This window comes from Phyllobates terribilis, unplaced genomic scaffold (genome assembly GCF_046119375.1).
Source record: "Phyllobates terribilis strain yellow unplaced genomic scaffold, ASM4611937v1 Scaffold_7__3_contigs__length_470593459, whole genome shotgun sequence".
Classification (NCBI taxonomy): Eukaryota; Metazoa; Chordata; class Amphibia; order Anura; family Dendrobatidae; genus Phyllobates; species Phyllobates terribilis.
In genome coordinates this window covers 110,506,351-110,532,969 of record NW_027362767.1, presented here as the reverse complement: position 1 = coordinate 110,532,969, position 26,619 = coordinate 110,506,351, and the positions used below count along the sequence as shown (strand labels likewise).

Below are 26,619 nucleotides of genomic sequence, written 5' to 3'. Positions count from 1 at the left end.
ACTGTTGCATTGAAGCGAACAATGTAACATGGCAGAATTTTATTTCTTTTGGTTAGGAAATCTGTAGAGAGTCCGGATAGGATTAGTGGGGTAAGGCCCTATAAACATTAATGAAAAAAAGTTGAAACATGCAGATTTCAGCTAAAAAAAATTATATACATTTACAATATTTCTCAAAAAAACTTGTGTAAGTTCTATCACAACCTTACAGAAGTTCATAGCAGGCAAAGATTTCCTTTGCATTTCACACATCCAGAAGTCTCTCAAGGAACAAACAAAACCGCAACCTCCTTTCAACAATAGTGCTGTAATACTGTTTGTATAAGAATTAAACTTCGGGAAAACATTTCAAGTCTCTCCGATATTGTAACTGTTTCGGGAAAGTCATATCTGAATTTTAGTCCTGAAGATTTGTATCCATTTCAATTAGATATGCCGACAACAATACTATACGTTCTGGATTAGTCCCATGATTAGCAAAGAGCATGTAGCAAGAGATGGGTGTTTTTCTTTTTGGCTGAAAGAAGGATACCTCAACTTGTAAAGGAGCTAAACAAACAGAGGCTCAGAGGCCCCTCTCAATTCCAAAACACTGTCCCTTTTGTGCTCACATACATAGTGAATAACAACAAAAAAAAGAGGTTTCCAGCATTCCTCGAGAGACTGATCCAAAGAGAATAAGCAGGAGGCAAAAAAAAAAAAAACAGAAAACCACAAACGTGGAACTTCAATTAATTTAAAGCTTCAATCAGTAAAGGATAAATCCGTCACAGATCTAATTACTAAGGCTCTCGGAAGGCCAGGGACAAGACGCCAATCTCGTGGCTGTTTGAACAGCGTGATGAACTGGGGAACGATGGATATCAAGTCATTTTGTTTAATTTATAAATGGATTTTCCCCTAATGCTTGAATTATCGTCAGAGCACAATGAAGGAGAGGGGGAGCACAAGGCTATAGCTGATCCCCCCCCTTCCGTTACCATTTTCTGGGATGGAAGCGATGAGCTCTAAGCTTATTTAGAGTATTTCACAGAAATGTCTGAGTCTTATCTTTCAAAATTCCGTTGGCCAAGTAAAGACTTATTCAAGAGTAGCTATGGTAAAATCGAGGCACTCGCTATAAAAACAAATAGAATGAGACCCTGTGGCAGGATTGGCACAAATTGTCCCCCTTTCCACCTATCCCTAGGTCCACAAATGATGCCCAGTGCAAGATCTGAGCGGCATTGCATAGCACAGGGATTTAAAGACCACCAAAGTAAAAATCCTTGTCATGCCCCACCCTATCAGGCCCTGAACTAGCCATAAGACAGTTTTGGCTGGTGTGCTTTTTTAATTAGAAACAACATATTGCCCATGGGGTAAATAGACCCAATATAAGGGATGCATTAAAAACTGACTTTTATTAATTTTCGTTAAAAAGTGATCTATACTTAAAATTACTATGGTGGACCTGTATTGTTCCAATATGTAAGATATAATAGATATAGCACGCATATATATCTCCCGCAACCAGTTTCGCCTATACAGGTTTCCTCAGGGGGCTAGAGCTATATTGATTGTGAAAATGGAGTGTTGAACCTTTTAAAGCTTTTGATTCAGCGTGATAGGTTCCAGATGTAGACCAATAATTATTTAATTATCTAACCCCCTGAGGAAGCCTGTATAGGCGAAACTTGTTGGGAGAGCTATATATGTGTGTCTTTTAGCATCTTAAGTGGTACCTGTAAGAAAGAAAATGAAACAAATATATTCATAAAGCGCTACAATGATTCATAGGCTACAGATAGGTAAACATATGCATATATAAAAAGGTTGAGTATCTGTAGCTGATTGGAGAGGTGTTCCAACACTAGGAAACCATCTTATGTATTGGAACAATACAGGTTCACTATAGTAATTTTAAGTATAGACCACTTTTTAACAAAAATTAATAAAAGTTTTTAGTGCATCCCTTATATTGGGTCTATTTCCCCCCTGGGTAATATGTTGTTTAGAATTTTTCATACCTGAAGGGGTGCTCACACTTTGGTGTGTTCTTTTTTAATTAACTCTCTTTCAGGTAAGAAACTGGACTTGAGTTAAATGCCAAATCCCAAAATACTTTTGGCCACAAAACTAAAAATCTTGCAAAATTTTTGACTGCAGCTCAATCAGCATCTGACAAAACTAATCTACGGCTATAAGTCCCATCTACATAGGAAGGTAATCTGCCCAAAATGAGCGCTGACCAGCCTCATGTTTGTTACCATTAGTAAACTCACCTGGCTCTGGGGTCTCAGACTGTGAGGATGACGAAGCTGAGCTAGCTCCATCATCGTTGGCACTCTGTGAGAGAAGTCCACGTCCTGGGGGAAGTTTCATGCCAAGCTGCTCTGCCGTCTCCACGTGATCCCCTGGGTGAACATAGTCAAACATGCTGCTCCCTGTCAGCTCCACCTGCAAAGAATAATGAAACATTTTCCAAAATTAATTACATTTTGAAAAATTACTATTAAAAATAAACAAAATTCTATAAATGGAAAGGAGTTCTCCGTGAGCTGTGCTGTATGTAATGCTCCCATCAGCTATTTCACTCAAATTACGTAAGTGTAGCTCATAGTGGCAGCTGTATTACAACCTAAAATTGCAATAGAAAGTAGATTCATTTTGGATAATTAATGCAGACTACGCCTATGTTTACATAATTTTGGATAAAGCCTAATTGTACAAGACATAACTAAAAAGAGAAGGCAAATTTGAAATGCGTTAGTCCTATGACGATCCAATGCAATTTATAATAATGCGTCCATTAATGTGACCCAAGTGTGATTACAACCTTTGCACCGCCGAGAGTTGTACCCCTCAATTGAAAAAAAGGGTTTTTCAATCCAGCAAAGAGAATTGAAAGCAAAAATTCTCTATTGTGACTTAATTAAAATGGTAGTCTGGGCATAAAAAATTACTGACGCGTTTTGTGTCTCGACTCTTAATTGTACATATCCATTATTAAGAGACAGCTAGATTCGAAACGCGTCAGATATTTTTTATGCTGGGGCTATTTTATGAAAAAATGAGACGGAATATAAGTTGGTATGCATGCAACGTATAGGTTTTTGTACTCAGTACAAACAAGGTCGGGGACCCTCTTTTTTTGAGCTGGGTATTGCATTTATATAGCTTTCCATGGCTGGGTGTCAACAGTCAGGTCTCGGTCCTGCTCTGTCCTTACTCACATTGAGGTCATTTTTGACGCATGGTAAGGTTTTAATAGGTAAAGTATAGGACCGTCCCGATTTGAGTACACCTTGACGTGGTGGGATGGCTTTTACGTTTTATCAAAACCAGTGTTTACAAAGTACCCAATGTTATTTATATGTACTATTACATTTTACTTACAGCAGGGTCATTTTGTTTCCATCTTACGTTTTATAGTATTTTAGTGAAGTCACGATAAAATTTTTTTTAATTTTAATTAGTTTTGTTGGATTGAAAATCCTCTTTTAGTCTCTTTGAACAAAGTTGCTTGATACTACAAAACATGTAGGGATTGCCTGACATACACGGGCAATCCCCGCTTGTTTTGTGGCTGTCTAACAGCTGTGAAACATGCGGCTGTGGGGACTCGAACATGTCACTAGAGCACCCGCGATACTCGGTGCATACCCGAGCACCCTCGGCAAACGCCAGTAAGGAGCAATTGCGCTCATCACTTCTGAGCTGTATCTAAACACTTTCTTATATTACTAGTCAGTGGAATATACCTAGGTAGTTTATATACTTATGTAACAGCTCTATGGTCTATAGGTTACATATCGGATGCATGGAGTCAAGAATAAGGCAGCATAATGTTTTTTTATATTGACACTGAGGATTAACCATAGTGATGTACAGAGAAAATATAGAGACTGTTCACATCCGGACTCATGGTAAGAAATGTCTGATATATTAAGAAATCAGAATGACGGTCCTTTCACTTCTCCACTATCCTCTTATTCGCTCTGTATGTTTCTCCACTTGGCTCGTAGTTATTAATTTACAGAATCAACGCTGGGAACAGCTTTTGTGATCTCATATTAAATTTCCCCCTGAATCCGCCCCGTGGCAAAAATTACTCACATCGTTAAAAAATATTTAATTAGGCTGCAGTTTATAGCGGGCTCACTAGGGAGATGCCAGAATTAATGTGATTTGCATGAATTCCAGGGCCTTTTTCCTGGCGGAGAAGAGTTGGGAATTTGTTTTTTTTATCGAGGTCGCTGACACAGACAAGGACGGAGGCTTCTGAAACGCGCAGAGACACCAGAGAGAAAATCCCACCGCAAGCGGGGCTTAGACAACAGATTACGGGCTTCATCCCACCTGACTCTCCTCTTCACCTTTATATATTGCTTTGCTTAATACAGCATAAAAAAATAACATCTTGTGGGAATATTTAACCTCATGCTCCATTTTTAAAAATCAGCCCTGATGAGAGCAGCAGAAACGATTAGCCGTAGCAATGACCTTGCTCTACTCTAGACGTTCGTATGATCCTTCTTTGCTTCTACCTTTAATCACGGCGCTAGTCTTAAAGCTGATCAACCTTTTCTGATATCGTCTGTACAATCCTACTTGGTTAGTCTTCCATCTATAGAAAACGGAAATATCCGCCCTTATGGCTGACGTGTGATTTGTGAACGGTGGCAGCGCCAACCTCTTCTCTCTTAGCAACGCCAATCCTATCCTGTAGACAAAGTCATCAAGATTCACATTTTTCTAGACCTAAAGTTTTTTTTTTTTTTTTCCCCGTCAGGCCTGTAATAATTCCTCTTGAACAGATGATAATAATAAAGAATAAAAAATCCGCGGACAAAAGGCAAACAGGAAACACAATCAAGATTGTTCTTTTATTTCTTTAAACAGGCAATTAATGGCAAAGGAGAAATCGCAGCGAACACGTGATCAACGCACCCTCCGCCGATTGGTAAGGTATAAAGGGGTTGCTTAGCAACCGGTAATGGAATAATTGAAGGAATATTCCTTCATCTGCTAGACAGGTTTGGAAATTGATAGATTAAAACACCGGCTATGTATAAACATACAGCGCAAAGAAGTATCCAATCTATCCGTTTTATATGGAGAAGCTTCCACGTAGTTTTATAGGAAACTGCGGTAAAATTCATCAGTTCCTATTTAGCTCGTCATTATCCGTATGTTCAATGTAGAGGTTTTGTTTTTTACGGTCTGTAGAATAGAAAAGGCCGGGGCGAGGTAACAGGAGACGCACAGTAAATGGGAGAAGGTAAAGGCCGGAGCGAGCTTACAGGAGACACATGGTAAATGGGAGAAGGTAAAGGCCGGAGCGAGCTTACAGGAGACACATGGTAAATGGGAGAAGGTAAAGGCCGGAGCGAGTGTACAGGAGACACATAGTAAATGGGAGAAGGTAGAGGCCGGAGCGAGAGTACAGGAGACACATAGTAAATGGGAGAAGGTAGAGGCCGGAGCGAGCGTACAGGAGACACATAGTAAATGGGAGAAGGTAGAGGCCGGAGCGAGCGTACAGGAGACACATGGTAAATGGGAGAAGGTAGAGGCCGGAGCGAGCTTACAGGAGACACATGGTAAATGGGAGAAGGTAAAGGCCGGAGCGAGCTTACAGGAGACACATGGTAAATGGGAGAAGGTAGAGGCCGGAGCGAGCGTACAGGAGACACATAGTAAATGGGAGAAGGTAGAGGCCGGAGCGAGCGTACAGGAGACACATAGTAAATGGGAGAAGGTAGAGGCCGGAGCGAGCGTACAGGAGACACATAGTAAATGGGAGATGGTAGAGGCCAGAGCGAGCTTACAGGAGACACACAATAAATGGGAGAAGGTAGAGGCCGGAGCGAGCTTACAGGAGACACACAATAAATGGGAGAAGGTAAAGGCCGGAGCGAGCATACAGGAGACACATAGTAAATGGGAGAAGGTAAAGGCCGGAGCAAGCTTACAGGAGACACATAGTAAATGGGAGAAGGTAAAGGCCGGAGCAAGCTTACAGGAGACACATAGTAAATGGGAGAAGGTAAAGGCCGGAGCGAGCGTACAGGAGACACATAGTAAATGGGAGCAGGTAAAGGCCGGAGCGAGCGTACAGGAGACACACAATAAATGGGAGAAGGTAGAGGCCGGAGCGAGCTTACAGGAGACACACAATAAATGGGAGAAGGTAGAGGCCGGAGCAAGCATACAGGAGACACATAGTAAATGGGAGAAGGTAGAGGCCGGAGCGAGCTTACAGGAGACACACAGTAAATGGGAGAAGGTAGAGGCCGGAGCGAGCTTACAGGAGACACATAATAAATGGGAGAAGGTAGAGGCCGGAGCGAGCTTACAAGAGATACACATTAAATGGGAGAAGGCAGGGGCCGGAGCAAGCTTACAGGAGACACACAGTAAATGGGAGAAGGTAGAGGCCGGAGCGAGCTTACAAGAGATACACATTAAATGGGAGAAGGCAGAGGCCGGAGCAAGCTTACAGGAGACACACAGTAAATGGGAGAAAGTAGAGGCCCGGAGCGAGCTTACAGGAGACACATAGTAAATGGGAGAAGGTAGAGGCCTGAGCGAGCTTACAGGAGACACACAGTAAATGGGAGAAGGTAGAGGCCGGAGCGAGCATACAGGAGACACATAGTAAATGGGAGAAGGTAGAGGCCTGAGCGAGCTTACAGGAGACACACAATAAATGGGAGAAGGCAGAGGCCAGAGCGAGCATACAGGAGACACATAGTAAATGGGAGCAGGTAAAGGCCGGAGCGAGCGTACAGGAGACACACAATAAATGGGAGAAGGTAGAGGCCGGAGCGAGCTTACAGGAGACACACAATAAATGGGAGAAGGTAGAGGCCGGAGCAAGCATACAGGAGACACATAGTAAATGGGAGAAGGTAGAGGCCGGAGCGAGCTTACAGGAGACACATAGTAAATGGGAGAAGGTAGAGGCCGGAGCGAGCTTACAGGAGACACACAGTAAATGGGAGAAGGCAGAGGCCAGAGCGAGCATACAGGAGACACATAGTAAATGGGAGCAGGTAAAGGCCGGAGCGAGCGTACAGGAGACACACAATAAATGGGAGAAGGTAGAGGCCGGAGCGAGCTTACAGGAGACACACAATAAATGGGAGAAGGTAGAGGCCGGAGCAAGCATACAGGAGACACATAGTAAATGGGAGAAGGTAGAGGCCGGAGCGAGCTTACAGGAGACACACAGTAAATGGGAGAAGGTAGAGGCCGGAGCGAGCTTACAGGAGACACATAATAAATGGGAGAAGGTAGAGGCCGGAGCGAGCTTACAAGAGATACACATTAAATGGGAGAAGGCAGGGGCCGGAGCAAGCTTACAGGAGACACACAGTAAATGGGAGAAGGTAGAGGCCGGAGCGAGCTTACAAGAGATACACATTAAATGGGAGAAGGCAGAGGCCGGAGCAAGCTTACAGGAGACACACAGTAAATGGGAGAAAGTAGAGGCCCGGAGCGAGCTTACAGGAGACACACAATAAATGGGAGAAGGTAGAGGCCGGAGCGAGCATACAGGAGACACATAGTAAATGGGAGAAGGTAGAGGCCTGAGCGAGCTTACAGGAGACACACAGTAAATGGGAGAAGGTAGAGGCCGGAGCGAGCTTACAGGAGACACACAATAAATGGGAGAAGGCAGAGGCCAGAGCGAGCATACAGGAGACACATAGTAAATGGGAGAAGGTAGAGGCCTGAGCGAGCTTACAGGAGACACACAGTAAATGGGAGAAAGTAGAGGCCCGGAGCGAGCTTACAGGAGACACACAATAAATGGGAGAAGGTAGAGGCCGAAGCGAGCTTACAAGAGATACACATTAAATGGGAGAAAGTAGAGGCCGGAGCGAGCTTACAAGAGATACACAATAAATGGGAGAAGGCAGAGGCTGGAGCGAGCTTACGGGAGACAGGAGAAGAAGATGTAGGAGGAAGAAAAAGCAAAAAGATCAATCAAAGTGATAACAAACAATATATAGCTTCACCGTCACAATATATAAAACAAAATATATAAAAAAAAATGGAATAGATGTAAAGGCGTAAAAAATGATTATGGAAGACGTCTTCAAGGTCACAGAGTTGTAAAATGTTATCTCGTTGTAGATCTTCCACTTCAGTGGCTACTTTCTTTTACTGGAGCCAGTATCTCCTCCTCCTCCTTCTCACCAGAGGTGTCAGGAGGAAAAGGCTTGGAACGCAACCAAAAGGAAACATGCATATTTCAGAAGTGCGGTTTCATTAGAAACCTCTTGTTGAGAGATGATTTATACCTGAGAGGGACGGAACTTGGAACTCGGACAAAGCCATCACGGGATGTCAGAGGATGGCACTAGTCATCCTTCACCCGGGATGGACAGTGACATATGAGAGGACCTGCCTATGACAAGGGGATTTAACGCTCAGTGACAGTCACCTCCCACCCCTTCTCTCAAATTAAGCTCTATATTGCCAGAAACACAAAAAGTATATGGTTATTATGAAAAGAAGACATGTTCTGTTGGATCAGAGGTAAAATACAAATATTGGCAAAAGGTGACAAGTCCCAAAATCGTAAGTGGCCAAAAATAAATGTATGGGGGTGAACGAACAATGTTTGGTTGTAGTCCATGCATGTGCTTGTAACTCAGGTGAGGCTGCTATTTCATACCAGATTGGACATTTTTTAGTACCTGTTCCTAAATATTATGCATGCATAATATCGGCATGGATGGAGAACATGTAGAGTAATCCGGCGACACTGATCCTCAGCTGAGCAGGGGTTAAACTGCTGCGGGATGCTGACGGTGCCTCTGTAGGCTGTATCTATTGACTCTCTTCCTGCAGACGTTTAGTAATCCACGCTGACTGTTTGTCTTAATATTGCTCTCCGTTTTGCAGTACAGGGGAATTATGCAGTTTAGATGTCTGTATATTAAAAAAGGATTTAATTAAATCTGGTGCCTTGAACACCCCCCAGCACACGCGGATTCAGGCTATAATGACAAATTTACTTCCTATTTATTACCATGCACAAGGGACCTGCTAGCTGCCTCCTCCCGCTCCTAACTTTCCAAAATTCACATTCTCTGCATATTACCATAATATTCATTATCCCAACAAGGCATAAAATGTGACTTCCCACGAGTGCAATACCTAATTCCTCAAAAAGAGACAAAGATAGCAACATAATCATTGAATTACAACTTTTTACATCTGTTCATTTTGTCGGAATATAAATTCCGTTGTTCGGCAGGAAACTGGGAGATTGGAAGCTCCATATAGTTGTAACAGTTGCAAACCACCCTTGTAACAACAGTTTATTGTTTTATTAGCAGCAATTATCTCTATTGTTGGGCTGATCCAGGATTAATTTAAGAGAATCTGTGCCTGTCATTATCATACAAGTGTCAATATATTGTAGCATATGACCTGCGTAAAGACCCATTTAGAGATGCAGACCACGGCGATTAAACGGCCATTGATAGGCTATATGCAAGACAGCAGTCGTTTAATGGCCTGTTTAGATGGCCTGACGGCAATTCTATGTGCACAGAACGATTGTTAATACAATCGTTCTGTGCGAATAGAACAACATGTTATCGGACAATGTGCTGCCGATAACTATTATTTTTAAGCTTGCTTTAAAATCATCTCACCCGACGAACAAGCAATGATTACTAACCTGCTTAGACAGGCTGATAATTGAGAAATATATGTTCTCAGGAGGGTTTGCTCATTTCCCAATTATCAGCCTCTCTAACTAGACCCTAAAATGATCCAAATCTTTCTCACCAAGTCCTGTTTGGACAGGGGAGCTTTAGACAAATACCAATTTTGCTATTAGTACTGCTTTGTGGCTCTTTCCTCTCTTGTATGTATTGCATAATGCTCTTGTACATATAGGTTCTACACTTTTATTCATCCTGACTGCAAAGGTTTCAGAAATAACAAAGACAGATTTATTAAACTTAGCAACAAGATTTTTTTTTAGTTAAAAAGTGGATCCCCCTCCAGGACATTTAACTTTTGGATCAGTTCTTTCCATAATTCCCATAGGCTCAAATAAATAGCAATATATCCATCCCTCTAGCTTGCAGGTTTGTTGGTCAGATTTCCCAGAGGAAGAGGGGTCAGTGAACACATAGGTAGGTGGGGTCAAATAAGTGAGCTATCTGTTCTGCAGATATGCCTTAGGAATACCTTTAACAAAAAGGTGACAAGCCCCTTTAAATGAAGACAATTATTAACTAGACTAATACATAATATGTAGGTGCCTATAAATTGTAGATTGCTGTTGAACGCTTTCTTGACCTTTTCCTTCCTCCCATACACATTCTTGCTCAAATTGACTGACGGGGGGTAAAGGGGAGAAAGATGCTACCAGACAACTCTGTTGGCCACTCATTTCCTGGCAAAACAAAAGGATTGGCCATTGATATTGGATTTACCATTGACTTGCTCGATCCTTCTATATCACAACACTTTAATTGGTTCTGCCAAAATCTATGGCCTCAGTCCTTTTTTAAATGTATATGGGGCCTTATAGGCACTGTGTGCTGCTGTTGTATTCACTGACTGACCCACTAAAGACGCAGGAGCTGCACAATCCTTCTCAGCCAGTCACCTGAAAGGAAGATATCGAGAAAATCCAAAATGGACTCTTTTAAAGACCCCTGAACAAAAGTTTGTAGTGGCATCAAGTACGGACATTTTGAAATGTTAGCTTTATGACACAATCTAATACGAGGGTCAGTCAATAAGTAATGCCTCCTATTTTTTTTCTCCTTAAATAAAGTAGTTATGTTAAATATTCGAATTTGGCACAATTCCTCAAACCTTCTTCTCCAATCCACAGCAATTGCAACTTCCTGCACCAACAGGTGGCAGGACTGTATCCATTTGCAAAATGTCTGACATCGATGTTCGTATTAGACAACGTTCTGTGATTGAATTCCTGCATGCAGAAGGTGAAACGCCCATTCGAATTCATGAAAGACTGAAAAATGTGTACGGTGAAGCAACAGTGGATGACAGTACTGTTAGGCGATGGGTTCGTCGCTGTAACACAGCAGAAGGGCCATCACCATTGGCTGACAAAATGCGGAGTGGCAGGTCAGTAACCGCAGTGACTCCAAGCAACATTCAGCGAGTCGATGACATCATTCGTGGTGACCGCCGGGTGACTGCAGATGAATTGTGTGGCATTATCTGCCTCAGTAACGGCAGTGTGATGAAAATTATTGGACAACTGGGATACAGAAAAGTTTGTGCACGGTGGGTCCCAAGAATGCTTTTTACCATGCTGGAATACATGCCCTTGTTAAACGGTGGACCAAGACTGTGGAAATGGATGGAGATTATATTGAAAAGTGACAAATTAATCGTTAACGTTGTGGTTTTCAACCTATGTAATTGCATTTGAATTTCTTGCCAATTAAAAGGAGAAAAAAAATAGGAGGCATTACTTATTGACTGACCCTCGTAGATGCTGTGATCAACCATGACAGAGCCAAATCTATCTATCTATTCATCTATCTATATAGATATGATAGACAGATAGATAGATATATGGATAGATAGATAGATAGATAGATAGTTGGGAAAATAAGTATTTGATACACTGCTGATTTTGCAAGTTTTCCCACTTACAAAGAATGGAGAGGTCTCTAATTTTTATCGTAGGTACACTTCACCTGTGAGAGACCCAATCGAACAATAAAAAAGTCAGAAAATCACATTGTATGATTTTTACATAATTAAATTGAATTTTATTGCATGAAATAAATAAGTATTTGATCATAGTGCCGTAACTATAAACTTCGGGGCCCCGGGGCAAAACTTCATAGTGGGGCCCCTCAACATTTCAATCACTAGAGGTTGTGCGGAACGTGGTGAAGCTGCTACGCATTGTTGTATACAACACACAGGCTTCACCAAGTTCCACAAGACCTTTAATAGATTTTGTTGTTTATGGTGCAAGTTTTAGAAGTTAAATATTCAGTGAATATGTTTGGAAAATTAATAAGGTGAATAATTCCAAATATGGCACAATTTTCAAATAACTGTATATGTTTATTAGATAGCAGGGCTTCTCACAGTTTGTCACAGAGATATTTGGCTCTGCTGAGACTCTCTCCTCTCAATGATGCTGAGAGTTTGTTACAGTCAGTGTGCACTGTGCCTTGGCAAATATCTGTGATCTCCAGACTAACATATTGTTACAAATCTTGTGCTATGAGACTCTCCAGGCCAGTGCAGGTTTCCATTCATTGACAGCTGGCAGAGCTCCTGGAAAGTATTGAAATGATAGTCTCTCCTGTCCTCCGGGTGACATTGTCTGACAGGAATATAGGAGCTGGGTATTTTATGAGAAATTAAAGTATTAAAATACAATTTTTTACCATCAGTTTGGGGCCCCTTGGGTGGTTGGGGCCCCGGGAAAGTGCCCCGGTTGTAGTTACGGCCCTGGTTGATCACCTACCAACCAGCAAGAATTCTGGCTCTCACACACCTGTTAGTTTTTCTTTAAGAAGCCCTGCTACTCTGCACTCATTACCTATATTAATTGCATCTGTTTGAACTCGTTACCTGTATAAAAGACACCTGTCCACACACTCAATCAATCAATCAAACTCCAACATCTCCACCATGGCCAAGACCAAAGAGCTGTCTAAGGACACCAGGGATAAAATTGTAGCCCCGCACAAGGCTGGGATGGGCTACAAGACAATAGGCAAGCAGCTTGGTGAGAAGGCAACAACTGTTGCCACAATTATAAGAAAATGGAAGAAACACAAGATGACTGTCAATCTTCGTTGGTCAGGGGCTCCATGCAAGATCTCGCCTCGTGGGGTAAGGATAAACGTCAGGGGATTAGCTCAGAACTACATGGGAGGATCTTGTCAATGACCTGACGAGAGCTGGGACCACAATCTCAAACATTACCATTAGTAACACACTACGCCGTCATGGATTAAAATCCTGCAGGGCATACAAGGTCCACGTGCTCACGCCAGCACATATCCAGGCCTGTTTGAAGTTTGTCAATGACCATCTGGATGATCCAGAGGAGGCAAGGGAGAAGGTCAGATGAAACCAAAATAGAATTTTTTGGTATCAACTCCACTCGCCATGTTTGGAGGAAGAAGAAGGATAAGTACAACCCCAAGAATACCACCCAACCATGAAGCATGGTGGGGGAAACATCATACTTTGGGGGTGCTTTTCTGCAAAGGGGACAGGACGACTGCACCGCATTCAAGGGAGAATGGATGGGGTCATGTATCGTGAGATTTTGGCCAACAACCTCCTTCCCTCAGTAAGAGTAATGAAGATGGGTAGTGGCTGGGTCTTCCAGCAAGACAATGACCCGAAACACACAAACAGGGCAACTAAGGAGTGATTCCATAAGAAGCATTTTAAGGTCCTGGAGTGGCCTAGCCAGTCTCCAGATCCCAATAGAAAATCTTTGGAGGGAGCTGAAACTCAATGTTGCCCAGTGACAGCCCAGAAAGCTGAAAGATCTGGAGAAGATCTGTATGGAGGAGTGGGCCAAAATCTCTGCTGCAGTGTGTGCAAACTTGGTCAAGAACTACAGGAAACGTTTTACCTCTGTAATTCCAAATAAAGGTTTCTGTACCAAATATTAAGTTCTATTTTTCTATTGCATCAAATGCTTGTTTCACATGTGAAGTGTACCTATGATAAAAATTACAGACCTCTCCATTCTTTGTTGGTGGGAAAACTTGCAAAATCGGCAGTGTATCAAATACTTATTTTCCCCACCTTAGATAGGTAGTTTTGTTTTCATTGGACATGCAATAAAGAGTAAAAATTTAAGCTAAAAATAATTCATTAATTCAGCTTTGGCTGCTTCATTCACTTGCATTCAGGAGACATTCATTTTAATATGGGGCTGAGTAAGAGGAGATACTTGAATTACCCTAGTCCTTTACTTCCTCTCTGCTGATGTTAGATGCAGATGGATTGATGGATAGATAGATAAATGGATGAATAGATAGACATGCTATAGATCGATAGATAGATCGATCGGTAGATATATATACTGCTCAAAAAAATAAAGGGAACACTTAAAAAACAGAATATAACTCCAAGTAAATCAAACTTCTGTGAAATCAAACTGCCCACTTAGGAACCAACACTGATTGACAATCAATTTCACATGCTGTTGTGCAAATGGAATAGACAATAGATGGAAATTATTGGCAATTATCAAGACACCCTCAATAAAGGAGTGTTTCTGCAGGTGGGGACCACAGACCACATCTCAGTAACAATGCTTTCTGGCTGATATTTTGGTCACTTTTGAATGTTGGTTGTGCTTTCACACTCGTGGTAGCATGAGACGGACTCTACAACCCACAGAAGTTGCTCAGGTAGTGCAGCTCATCCAGGATGGCACATCAATGCGAGCTGTGGCAAGAAGGTTTGCTGTGTCTGTCAGCGTAGTGTCCAGAGGCTGGGGGCACTACCAGGAGACAGGCCAGTACACCAGGAGATGTGGAGGGGGCCGTAGGAGGGCAACAACCCAGCAGCAGGACCGCTACCTCCGCCTTTGTGCAAGGAGGAACAGGAGGAGCACTGCCAGAGCCCTGTAAAATGACCTCCAGCAGGCCACAAATGTGCATGTGTCTGCACAAACGGTTAGAAACCGACTCTATGAGGGTGGTATGAGGGCCCGACGTCCACAGATGGGGGTTGTGCTCACAGCCCAACACCGTGCAGGACGCTTGGCATTTGCCACAGAACACCAGGATTGGCAAAGTCGCCACTGGCGCCCTGTGCTCTTCACAGATGAAAGCAGGTTCATACTGAGCACATGTGACAGACGTGACAGAGTCTGGAGACGCCGTGGAGAGCGATCTGCTGCCTGCAACATCCTTCAGCATGACTGGTTTGGCAGTGGGTCAGTAATGGTGTGGGGTGGCATTTCTTTGGAGGGGCCGCACAGCCCTCCATGTGCTCTCTAGAGGTAGCCTGACTGCCATTAGGTACCGAGATGAGATCCTCAGACCCCTTGTGAGACCATATGCTGGTGCGGTTGACCCTGGGTTTCTCCTAATGCAGGACAATGCCAGACCTCATGTATCTGGAGTGTGTCAGCAGTTCCTGCAAGATGAAGGCATTGAAGCTATGGACTGGCCCGCCCGTTCCCCAGACCTGAATCCGATTGAGCACATCTGGGACATCATGTCTCGCTCCATCCACCAACGTCACGTTGCACCACAGACTGTCCAGGAGTTGGCGGATGCTTTAGTCCAGGTCTGGGAGGAAATCCCACAGGAGACCATCCGCAACCTCATCAGGAGCATGCCCAGGCATTGTAGGGAGGTCATACAGGCACGTGGAGGCCACACACAATACTGAGCCTCATCAGGCGCATGCTCAGGCGTTGTAGGGAGGTCATACAGGCACGTGGAGGCCACACACAATACTGAGCCTCATTTTGACTTGTTTTAAGGACATTACATCAAAGTTGGATCAGCCTGTAGTGTGTTTTTCCACTTTAATTTTGGGGATGACTCCAAATCCAGGCCTCCATTGGTTAATAAATTTGATTTCCATTGATGATTGTTGTGTGATTTTGTTGTCAGCACATTCAACTTTGTACAGAACAAAGTATTCAATGAGAATATTTCATTCATTCAGATCTGGGATGTGTTATTTGAGTGTTCCCTTTAGTTTTTGAGCAGTGTATATATGACTCCTTCGTGTAAAGAGACCTTTGTTTGTTAATTAGGGCATCTATTAGGTGGCGTAATAAAATTGATAAATGCATGATCTATATATATATTTTATATTTTTTTTCCTAAAGATGAAAAAAATAATTTCCTTACTAGGAATTTTCAGAGAATTACTCAGGCAGCTAACAATACACTGTAGCAGAGCATTATGTTAATAGTGATACATTAATGTGTACAGTTGCATATGTAAAAGTATATGTGCTGACATAAATCTATAGTAAAATGATTCCCCCATATGGCAGATGTAGTGTGCGGCGTGCTACGATGGATGATCTATGTGTGTACAGAGCTGTCTCTGGCTGGCAGTCTCACTGTTTGTTTTCACATGCTGAGCTGGGTATAATATTCTCGGCTTGAATCTTTATTACCCATCTGGCACAGCCCGCGCCGAGTATCATTCATTCCATTTACAGAAACAAATATCAGGGCTGAGCGTTCCCCGCACAGGGGCTGAGGCCGCCACACCTTATAGTCCACACTGATAGCCAGTGCGGCCAGGGCTGAGGTCAGGGCATTACAATTTCTGCTATATATAGATAGATCTTTGAAAATGTACCTTTCCTTTAATTTTGTGATTTACAGCATCACAGAAAATGATGGCGGTGAACAAATCAATAGTAATAACCAGAGCATTGCAATGACAATAAAGCAAATAAATCAAAAATTACCAGAAAATGGTACTTTTAACAGGTCAAAAGTCTTCAATGTAATAGAAAATATTTGCACAGAAATATCTGGGTGCATACCATGCTACCCTGATGAGTCATCACTGAGCGACCGATGGACAATATCAAGAACATCTAAAAGTGACCCAAAATCATAGGTTGGTGGCACAAGAGAATAACTGGAATCAGATTGAATAATTAACCTATCATGGGTAAATGATTACAGAAACTAGTTTAAAGAACCCAATTAATAGCTGGGCACATTGTTTACCATGTGGGTGCCCACCAGTGTTCAACTCAAGAAAAGAAGCCAAACAAATCCATTTAGTCTTTGAAACTGCAAAAACTCTTACTGTCGCTCTTAGTCATTCTTGTCTGGGCTATTGCAACTCTCTTCTGATTGGTCTCCCTCTTACCAAATGTTCTCCTCTCCAATCCATCCCGAATGCAGCAGCCAGGGTCGTATTTCTCTCCAGCCACTATACCGATGCCTCCACCTCATGCCAGTCAATGCACTGGTTACCCATCCGCTACAAAATACAATATAAACTTATCTCTCTCCCCCACAAAGCGCTCCATTGTTCTGCACTGCCCTATATCTCCTCCCTTACCGCTGTCTATCTCCCTACCCGCACTCTCCGCTCCACAACTGATCCAAGACTAACATCTTCCATAGTTTGAACCTCCCACTTCCATCTCCAAGACTTCTCTGGTGCTGCACCAGTTCTCTTTAGTGCACTACCCCCCCCTCAGATGATCTGATTAATACCCCCCACATTTTAAACACATCTGTTTAGACAGTCCTATCCCCTCACTTCACTAATTTCACTCTTCCCTGTTTCCTCTTTCTAAATCTGTTGCCACATACTCTATGCACCCAATAGCACTTAGTGACTGCACTTAGACAGATACTGGCTGATTGATGACCGGATCATGAAGCTTTATATCATAACCCCAATTTATTACAATGATGGCATGTTCTACCTATTGCATCCCCCCTATTTCCCTGTAGATTGTGACCAGGACCCTCACTCCTCCTGTAACTATTTAACTGTGTGTTACTTTGTATTGTCTTTATTGTCGTTAATAGTCCCTGCTTAATTGTAAACTGCTGTGGAACATGTTGGCACTATATAGATAAGATTATTACTATTCGATTATTATTTGGTCAAGCAGACATCACTGAATTGGTGGTACCCACAGTGTCATGTCTTTTTTATTATTTCTTACAAATTGAGTGATGCAAGAAAGCCTTATACGGTACTCCTTTTTTCGTACAATTTCTTTTGGTGTAGATGACTATTACACATTGTTAAAAATCTCTCATCTCACACACCCCACCTCCCCAAAAAAAGTCTTTCCACTGGGAAATGCATCATACTCTAAGGTCTGATTTGCATACAAGATCCGCCAAGTGAACGCAACGTTTGTGCCATAAAAGAGATGTAGAACTTACAGATATTATCTATATGGTGTCTGTTTTTCAAGAATACATTGCAAAAAGTTTTTTTCTTCTTTTTGTAGACTTAAAAAACAAATGTAATACAGATGTCAAAACTGGAAAAACGGAACACATCTCAGGGACAGACATATCATTGGTGCAACCAGGGTAAGGGGGCCACTTCCAGCTCCAAATCAGGTGGAATTGTGCATTACACTGTGTGCAGAATTATTAGGCAAATGAGTATTCTGATCACATGATACTTTTTATACATGTTGTCCTACTCCAAGCTGCATAGGCTTGAGAGCCAACTACCAATTAAGTAAATCTGGTGATGTGCATCTCTGTAATGAGGAGGGGTGTTGACTAATGACATCGACACCCTATATAAGGTGTGCTTAATTATTAGGCAACTTCCTTTCATTTGGCAAAGTGGGTCAGAAGAGAGATTTGACGGGCTCTGAAAAGTCCAAAATTGTGAGATGTCTTGCAGAGGGATGCAGGAGTCTTGAAATTTCCAAACTTTTGAAGCGTGATCACCGAACAATCAAGCGTTTCATGGCAAATAGCCAACAGGGTCGCAAGAAGCGTGTTGGCCAAAAAAGGCGCAAAATAACTGTCCATGAATTGAGGAAAAATCAAGCGTGAAGCTGCCAAGAAGCCATTTGCCACCAGTTTTGCCATATTTCAGAGCTGCAACGTTACTGGAGTATCAAAATGCACAAGGTGTGCGATACTCAGGGACATGGCCAAGGTAAGGAAGGCTGAAAAACGACCACCTTTGAACAAGAAACATAAGATAAAATGTCAAGAATGGGCCAAGAAATATCTTAAGACTGATTTTTCAAAGGTTTTATGGACTGATGAAATGAGAGTGACTCTTGATGGGCCAGATGGATGCTCCAGAGGCTGAATCAGTAAAGGGCAGAGAGCGCCACTCCGACTCAGACGCCAGCAAGGTGGAGGTGGGGTACTGGTATGGGCTGGTATCATCAAAGATGAACTTGTGGGACCTTTTCGGGTTGAGGATGGAGTGAAGCTCAACTCCCAGACCTACTGCCAGTTTCTAGAAGACAACTTCTTCAAGCAGTGGTACAGGAAGAAGTCTGTATCGTTCAAGAAAAACATGATTTTCATGCAGGACAATGCTCCATCACATGCATCCAACTACTCCACAGCGTGGCTGGCCAGTAAAGGTCTAAAAGAAGAAAAAATAATGACATGGCCCCCTTGTTCACCTGATCTGAACCCCATAGAGAACCTGTGGTCCATCATAAAATGTGAGATCTACAGGGAGGGAAAACAGTACACCTCTCGGAACAGTGTCTGGGAGGCTGCGGTGACTGCTGCACGCAATGTTGATCGAAAACAGATCAAGCAACTGACAGAATCTATGGATGGAAGGCTGTTGAGTGTCATCATAAAGAAAGGTATTGATATTGATCACTATTTTTTTTGGTTTTTGTTTTTACATGTCAGAAATGTTTATTTCTAAATTTTGTGCACTGATATTAGTTTACCTGGTGAAAATAAACAAGTGAGATGGGATTATATTTGGTTTTTATTAAGTTGCCTAATAATTCGGCACAGTAATAGTTACCTGCACAAACAGATATCCTCCTAAGATAGCCAAATCTAAAAAAAAACACTCCAACTTGCAAAAATATTAAGCTTGGATATTTATGAGTCTTTTGGGTTGATTGAGAACATATTTGTTGATCAATAATAAAAATAATCCTCTAAAATACAACTTGCCTAATAATTCTGCACACAGTGTATTTGGAGCTATTGGCCCATATATAGTTCTTGCACAGGGCTCTCTTCTGTCTGTGTCCGCCAGTACCACATCTGGATATTTTTTAGCATATAGGGATGATAAATGTCTTTTTGTTTTAAGGAGGGAAAAAAGAATGATTTTTTATATGTCTGGACAGAGTGTAAGCTGACTCTAGAAGTAGAGTGAAGTGAGAAGAAAAAATAAATAAATAAATGGACAAAAAAATAAGAAAAAGTTATAAAAATATAAAGTGGAACGTGCCCAATCTCTTACCAAACATGGAGAGGTAATGGAAGGTGTGACCCAACTATATAAGGAGGAGAAATGGAGGAATACGTAGAAGGTAAAGGGTGGTGACAGGAGGTGCCGCGGAGATGATAGAAGGTGAAGGAATGGTGACAGAAGGTGAGGGAGCAGAGCAATGGAGGGCTGGGAGGAAAGCTGCTGCATTTGCCACTGAATGAGTGCAGCTGAGCTTTTCATTTCGGTGTGAGCCCTGCGGTCTGTTTAGAGCAGGTCGATACACTTGTCTGAGGCAGAGAATGGATTAGCACATCATTCATGGAGCAGGCGGGAGGTGCTGCTCAGGGCAACAGGGACCGAAAAACTAAATTACAGAATGTGGAGGGGCAGAGGGCATGAGGGGCAGATCACATGGGAGGACTGGGGACCAACGCTAAAAAATCCTTTAACAGTCTGGAAATGTGTAACACGTACAGCCCTATCTATGCTGCCCCCCCCCCCCATCATCCCTATCATAGCAATAATCTTATAAGAGCAAATAGCTCACCCAAAACACTCGAACGGCCATTAAGCCGGGGTCTGATTGGCTACAATGCTGCACCACACAGCCCCTTGATTACAAGCAGCAGCGATGCTCAATAAATATGACCCCTCGGCGAGTGTTAGAATACATGGAAATAAAGATTGGAACGAACATTCAGTTTATAAAATTGCTTATCTTTATTATATATTTTTTAAAAAGATAAAATATCCAATTTATAAAAAAAAAAAACATGCATGTCTATCTGCCAAGTACAATAATGAATTGAAGATGCAACTGGGACAAGGCTTCATGCTAAAGTTTACATTTATGGAAAAATAAAGTGCATGAAGTTGGGCAGATGTGTAAATATTTACTACAAGTCCATAGAATTGATACATTGTGGCCCTTTAATAGTATCGCACCCATCAGTGCATTTGTCTTTTCTGAAAATTAAAGGAAAGGAATATTGTAAACATTCTTTATAGAAATGTTACATTACGTTTCCATTGTAAGTGGTCTGTGCCAAGTTCGGCAGTCTGTCCCTCATCTCACTAAACATATTTCTTACAAAATACAATAAAATGTAAAGCTGTGGTGCTTAACAGGTTAATACCCTGACACAGTATTTGTCAGCGCTGTACACACATTGCAGCTTCCTGTTGACATCTTTAATATTAGCCTCCCTAACTAACACCAATGATCAGCGGGTGTCACCGAGATGAAATATGAATTACTGCTACCAGCGTGCGCTCATTTATCAACGGAGGATGAAGAAGAGGCGAGGGGGTGGGGGTTGGCAGGAATAACATTTAGGAATGGGGGAGGAGAAGCATCTTGTACCTCTTCCAAGACTTTACAATGTAAGTGGTGCAAAGCTTTTATTTTCCCACAGGTTATTACGTGGTGTGAATGTTTCCATGCAGAGAAGTAACCCTAAGGCTATGTTCACACATCATGTTTTTTTCAGCGTTTTTTGATGCAGTTTTTTATGCAAATTTTTAGCAGCCTTTTGCAGTACCAGCAACGTATATGAGAAACCAGAATTCTCTGTTCACACATCATGTTTTTTTTTCTGTTCAGGATTTTGTGCTTTGCATGTTTTTTTTTTAGGAAAATAGAGCATGTCACTTCTTTCAGTGTTTTTTTCACCCATAGGAAGTAATGAGTGGAGAAAAAAACGCATCAAAATTTGTACCAGTGTTTTTTATGCCAAAATAGAATGGGGTTCTTTTTTTCACAGAAAATAGAATGGGGTTCTTTTTTTTTCACAGAAAATAGAATGGGGTTCTTTTTTTTCACAGAAAATAGAATGGGGTTCTTTTTTTTCACAGAAAATAGAATGGGGTTCTTTTTTTTCACAGAACTTTATATGCATGCAAAAAAAGAGACAGAAGGACAGTGAAAAAAAAACGCACCAAAAACGCATCAGAAAAGCACCAAAACTGCAGAAAAATCCTGAACAAAATGCCCTTGAAGATCAGGTTTTGCTGCAGAAAATTGACGCAAAAAAAGCAAAAAATAGCCTAATAGTTGTAGCACAAATCCTCTTAATTGTGCAAAATTAAGAAGAGACTTTGGCATCTTCATTTCGCAGATTGTCACTTACTTTACAGCAATCTTTAATGAAGGAGTTAAGTTCCTTCGGCCAACAATTACCCCATCCGTGGTGGGGTTTAGGCTACGAATACACCTGTCTCCTCCCCGAAGCAATGGAAACATAGGAACCTTGACTCTGAAAGTCAGGCCCTGCGCCAAGTGATAAGATTCCCCAGGGATCATTGGCATTATCTCTCTTCAGCACTTGGACAGCTCCCAGCCATTGGTGGCCATGTGCCTGGCTCTTCCAGAAGGGAGGGGAGACTTGCAGCCCCTGAGAAATCAATTTGCTCGCCTGGTCCCCTATTTGCTTTCCAGAATGCCCTTGTCGGACATCTGAACGTGGCTCGCTGATAATACAGCCAGTGAACTGTGTCCTGGGAATTCTACGCCCCTCTTCCTGGATCTTACAATTTCCTCTCTCCTGCCTCAAATCTCTGCCCATCGCCTCTTCTGCCCTCTGCAAAGCGGCTCCATTGTATTAGCATGTCTGAGGAGCTCTATGTGAAAAAGGAAACAAGATAAATACTTTCCTACCACTATGCTCCACACTCTGCTCTGGAAATGCCGCATACTCTCAATGAACACAACAATATAATTATGGGAACAATTATTTTTTAAGTTTGAACTCAATTCACCTAAAACACCAGTACCCCAGATATTATTCCACTATATTATGGCACCTTCTCATGTCAGAAGCCCCCGATTAGTCAAAGCATGCAGCAGCAGTGACTAGGGAGACAGCTAAACATTATTTACTGGAGGATTAAACAGTAGGAAAGTACCTAACCAGCTCATTCATTGGAGACCCTAACAGAAAGGAATTGCTCAAAACAGCCATTATTCTTCAATATAATCTAAAGTATTAAAACAATATGCAGGTACAATGTAATCACATCCATATACCGTATATTCCGGCGTATAAGACGACTTTTGAAGACTGAAAAATCTTCTGTCTAGTCTGGGGTCGTCTTATACGCCGGTAATGCTTTTGAACTTTCAGAGATTGACATGCGGGGATACTCTGGGGGTGTTAATAAGCTGCCGTGGCCGTATCCCTGCCATGTCGGAGTTAATATAAGGTGGAGGGAGTTAAAATACGGTGGCGGTAGGTCCAGACAGTCAGCGCTTCTGTGCTGAAACTTACACATCGCTGCGTATTCCCAGCTCCGGACACAGCGCAGGGCTTCTGTGCCGACAGCTTTCACTTGTCACAGAAGCGCTGCGCTGTGTCCGGAGCAGGGAAGTTCGCATCGCTTCTGTGACAATATATGAAAAGCCGGCAATTCAGCAGCGGCATAAGCCGGCACCCGACAATTTAGAATAGAAAGAATAGAGCATCACACATAGATTAGATAGATAGAAACATGTCAGTCACATATATATGAAGTACAGTGACAGTGTTGCTTACTGTACTTGTCATTTAGTGTAAAGGATTTATTAAAACAAATAATAGTGTTTTCATGCACCGTCTCTTTAAAAAAGCCGGCCGGCAATTCAGCATCTGTACCCGACAATTTATAACAGAAAGATAGAGCATCACACATAGATTAGATAGATAGAAACATGTCAGTCACATATATATGAAGTACAGTGACAGTGCTGGTTACTGTACTTGTCATCTAGTGTTAAAATAACGGATTTATTTAAAAAAAAATTGGCGTGGGGTTCCCCTTAATTTTAGTCTCTAGCGGAGGTTAAGCAGACGGCTGGGGCAGATGTTTGAAGCCTGGGAAGGGGGTAATACCCACGGAGCTTCCCAGGCTACTAATATCAGCCCCCAGCTGAATACATAGCCTTTACTAGCTATTAAAATGGGGGACCCCCCCAAAAAAATGACGTGGGGTCCCCCCTAATTTAATAGCTAGCAAAGGCTAGGCAGACAGCTGGGGGCTGATATTAATAGCCCAGGAAGGGAGCCATGAATATTGGCCCCCTCCCAGGCTAGAAACACCAGCCGTCAGCCGCCCCAGAAATGGCGCATCCATAGGATGCGCCAACTCTGGCACTTAGCCTCGCTCTTCCACGCTGCCCTGGTGCGGTGGCAGGGGGTAATAGGGCTGGGGTTGATGTCAGCTTATAATGCCAGCTGACATCAAGCCCAGGTTAGTAATGGAGAGGTGTCTATAAGACACCCCCATTACTAACCCCATAGTCAAAGTTAAAAGAAAACACAAACACCCAGAATAAAGTCCTTTAATTGAAATAAACACACAATTCTTTATTGTTCTAAATTAAACCATACTTACCATCACGCCCATTCCAGCTGAAGCCAACGATCTCCTGCAATAAAAGTAAAATAATAAAGCAACCTCATCCTTACCTTTCCATGGTTCCCACGACAGCTTCAGCTCTGCTACATCGAGATGACAGGCTGGACCGCAGCAGAACGCCGCCATCCAGCCTGTCATCCCGCAGACACTGAGAAGCGCAGGCATGCTTGCGCTCCTCAGTGTCTGGCTGTGACGGCATCCAGATGAGCCGACAATGAACTCAGCTCACCTCCTGGACGTCCGTCACTGACAGCGTGGGAAACTTCTACTGCGCATGCGGGGAGCAGGAGAATTTTCCCACGCTGTCAGTGACGTGCATGAGGTGAGCCGAGTTCATTGGACATGTTCTCGGCTCATCTGGATGCCGTCACAGTCAGACACTGAGGAGCACAAGCATGCCTGCGCTTCTCAGTGTCTGCCGCATGGCAAGCTGAACGGCAGCGTTCTGCTGCGGTCCAGCCTGTCATGTGAATGTAGCAGAGCTGGACCGGTCCTGGGAACCATGGAGAGGTAAGGATGAGGTTGCTTTATTATTTTACTTTTATTGCAGGAGATCGTTGGCTTCAGCTGGAATGGGCGTAATGGTAAGTATGGTTTAATTTAGAACATTAAAAAATTGTGTCTTTATTTCAATTAAAGGACTTTATTCTGGGTGTTTGTGTTTTCTTTAATTACTTTACTAGAAATTCATGGTGGTCATGTGTAATATTGGCGTGACCCCATGAATTTCGGGCTTAGGGCCAGCTGATAATGCCAAGCTGGCCTTAACCCCTTTATTACCCAGTGAGCCACCGCACCAGGGCCCTGGATGAGTTGGGTACAGCGCCAGAAGATGGCGCTTCTATAAACGCGCCATTTTCCGGGGTGGCTGCGGACTGCAATTTGCAGCGGGTGGGGCCCAGAAAGCTTGGGTCTCCCTGCGCTGCAGATTCCAGCCAACAGCTGCCTAGTTGTACCTGGCTGGACACAAAAATAGGGCGAAGCCCCACGTCTTTTTTTTTTAAATTATTTCATGAAATAATTAAAAAAAAAAGGGCTTCCCTATATTGTTGTGTCCGGCCAGGTACAAATAGGCAGCTGGTGGTTGGGGGCAGCCCGTTCCTGCCTGCTGCACCTGACTGGACACAAAAATATGGCGAAGCACACGTCAACATTTTTGGGAAAAATTAATTACAAAATTAATAATAATTTAGGGACTGCATCTTTATTAACCCCTCAATTGTCATTTAGTGTTAAAATAAAGGATTTTTTAAAAAGAAAATTGGCGTGGGATCCACCATCATTATAGTCTCTAGCGGAGGTTACGCAGACGGCTGGGGCAGATGTTTGAAGTCTGGGAAGGGGGTAATACCCACGGAGCTTCCCAGGCTACTAATATCAGCCCCCAGCTGAATACCTAGCCTTTACTAGCTATTAGAATGGGGGACCCCCCCAAAAAATGACGTGGGGTCCCCCCTATTTTAATATGTTTATGAGTGACAGTTTTCCTGCTATATACCTGCATGTCATAAGAATTTAAATTAAAAAAGGACCATGTTAAATTCAAGTCTGTTTTTTTTTAATTTTTACCGGTGTTTGGTATGCGTTGGAAAAGGGGTAGTCTTATACGGTGAATATATCCTAAACTCTATATTTTAACAGGAAAGTAGGGGGGTCGTCTTATACACCAGGTCGTCTTATACGCCGGAATATACGGTATATCCCACATTACTATATTATTTAACCTGAGGATCAAATCCATTGAGAAACAAATTGAAATCATTTTAAGGGGGAAAATATAAAAAAGAACAAAACTAAAATAGTGTGGTTGCATAAGTATGAACACCCTTTTATAATTGGAGTTGCATTCAGAATTAGCCAGTCACATGTAACCCCATGTTACATATTAGTCAGTACACAGCTGCCATCCTTTACAGGTGTTCTGATTAGCCCCATATAACATTTAGCTGTTCTAGGAGGATTTTCCTGACATTTTCTTAGTTGCGTTTTAAAGGCAAAAGGCATAGTCGATAAACAGCTTACAACACAGCAAATGCATCTCATTGTTGTAAGTTATCAGTCAGGGGAAGGGTACACAAGAATTTCTAAACCATTAGATATACCATGCAACACTGTGAGGATATCATCATAAAGTGTCTTACCTTTGGCACAACAGTGACATTACCTAGAACTGGACACTCCTCAAAAATTGATGAAAAGACAAGAAGAAAATTGGTCCAGGAGGCTGCCAAGACGCCTGCAGCAAGATTAAAGAAGCTGCAGGAATTTCTGGCATATACTGTTTATGCACTGCATGTGACAACAATCTCCGATATTTAATATTCTTCATGTATC

The 26,619-nt window shown here is 42.5% G+C and overlaps 1 protein-coding gene across 7 annotated transcripts in view; it reads right to left on the bottom strand.

The window, feature by feature from the left end:
• NPAS3 (neuronal PAS domain protein 3) overlaps window positions 1-26,619 on the bottom strand; it is a 788,102-nt gene that overhangs the window by 293,038 nt on the left and 468,445 nt on the right. For all 7 annotated transcript variants that reach the window (XM_073639080.1, XM_073639082.1, XM_073639081.1 and 4 more), the window contains one exon: window positions 2,265-2,439. In XM_073639080.1, the coding sequence (XP_073495181.1) occupies window positions 2,265-2,439 (175 nt within the window). The remainder of the gene's footprint in view (window positions 1-2,264; window positions 2,440-26,619) is intronic.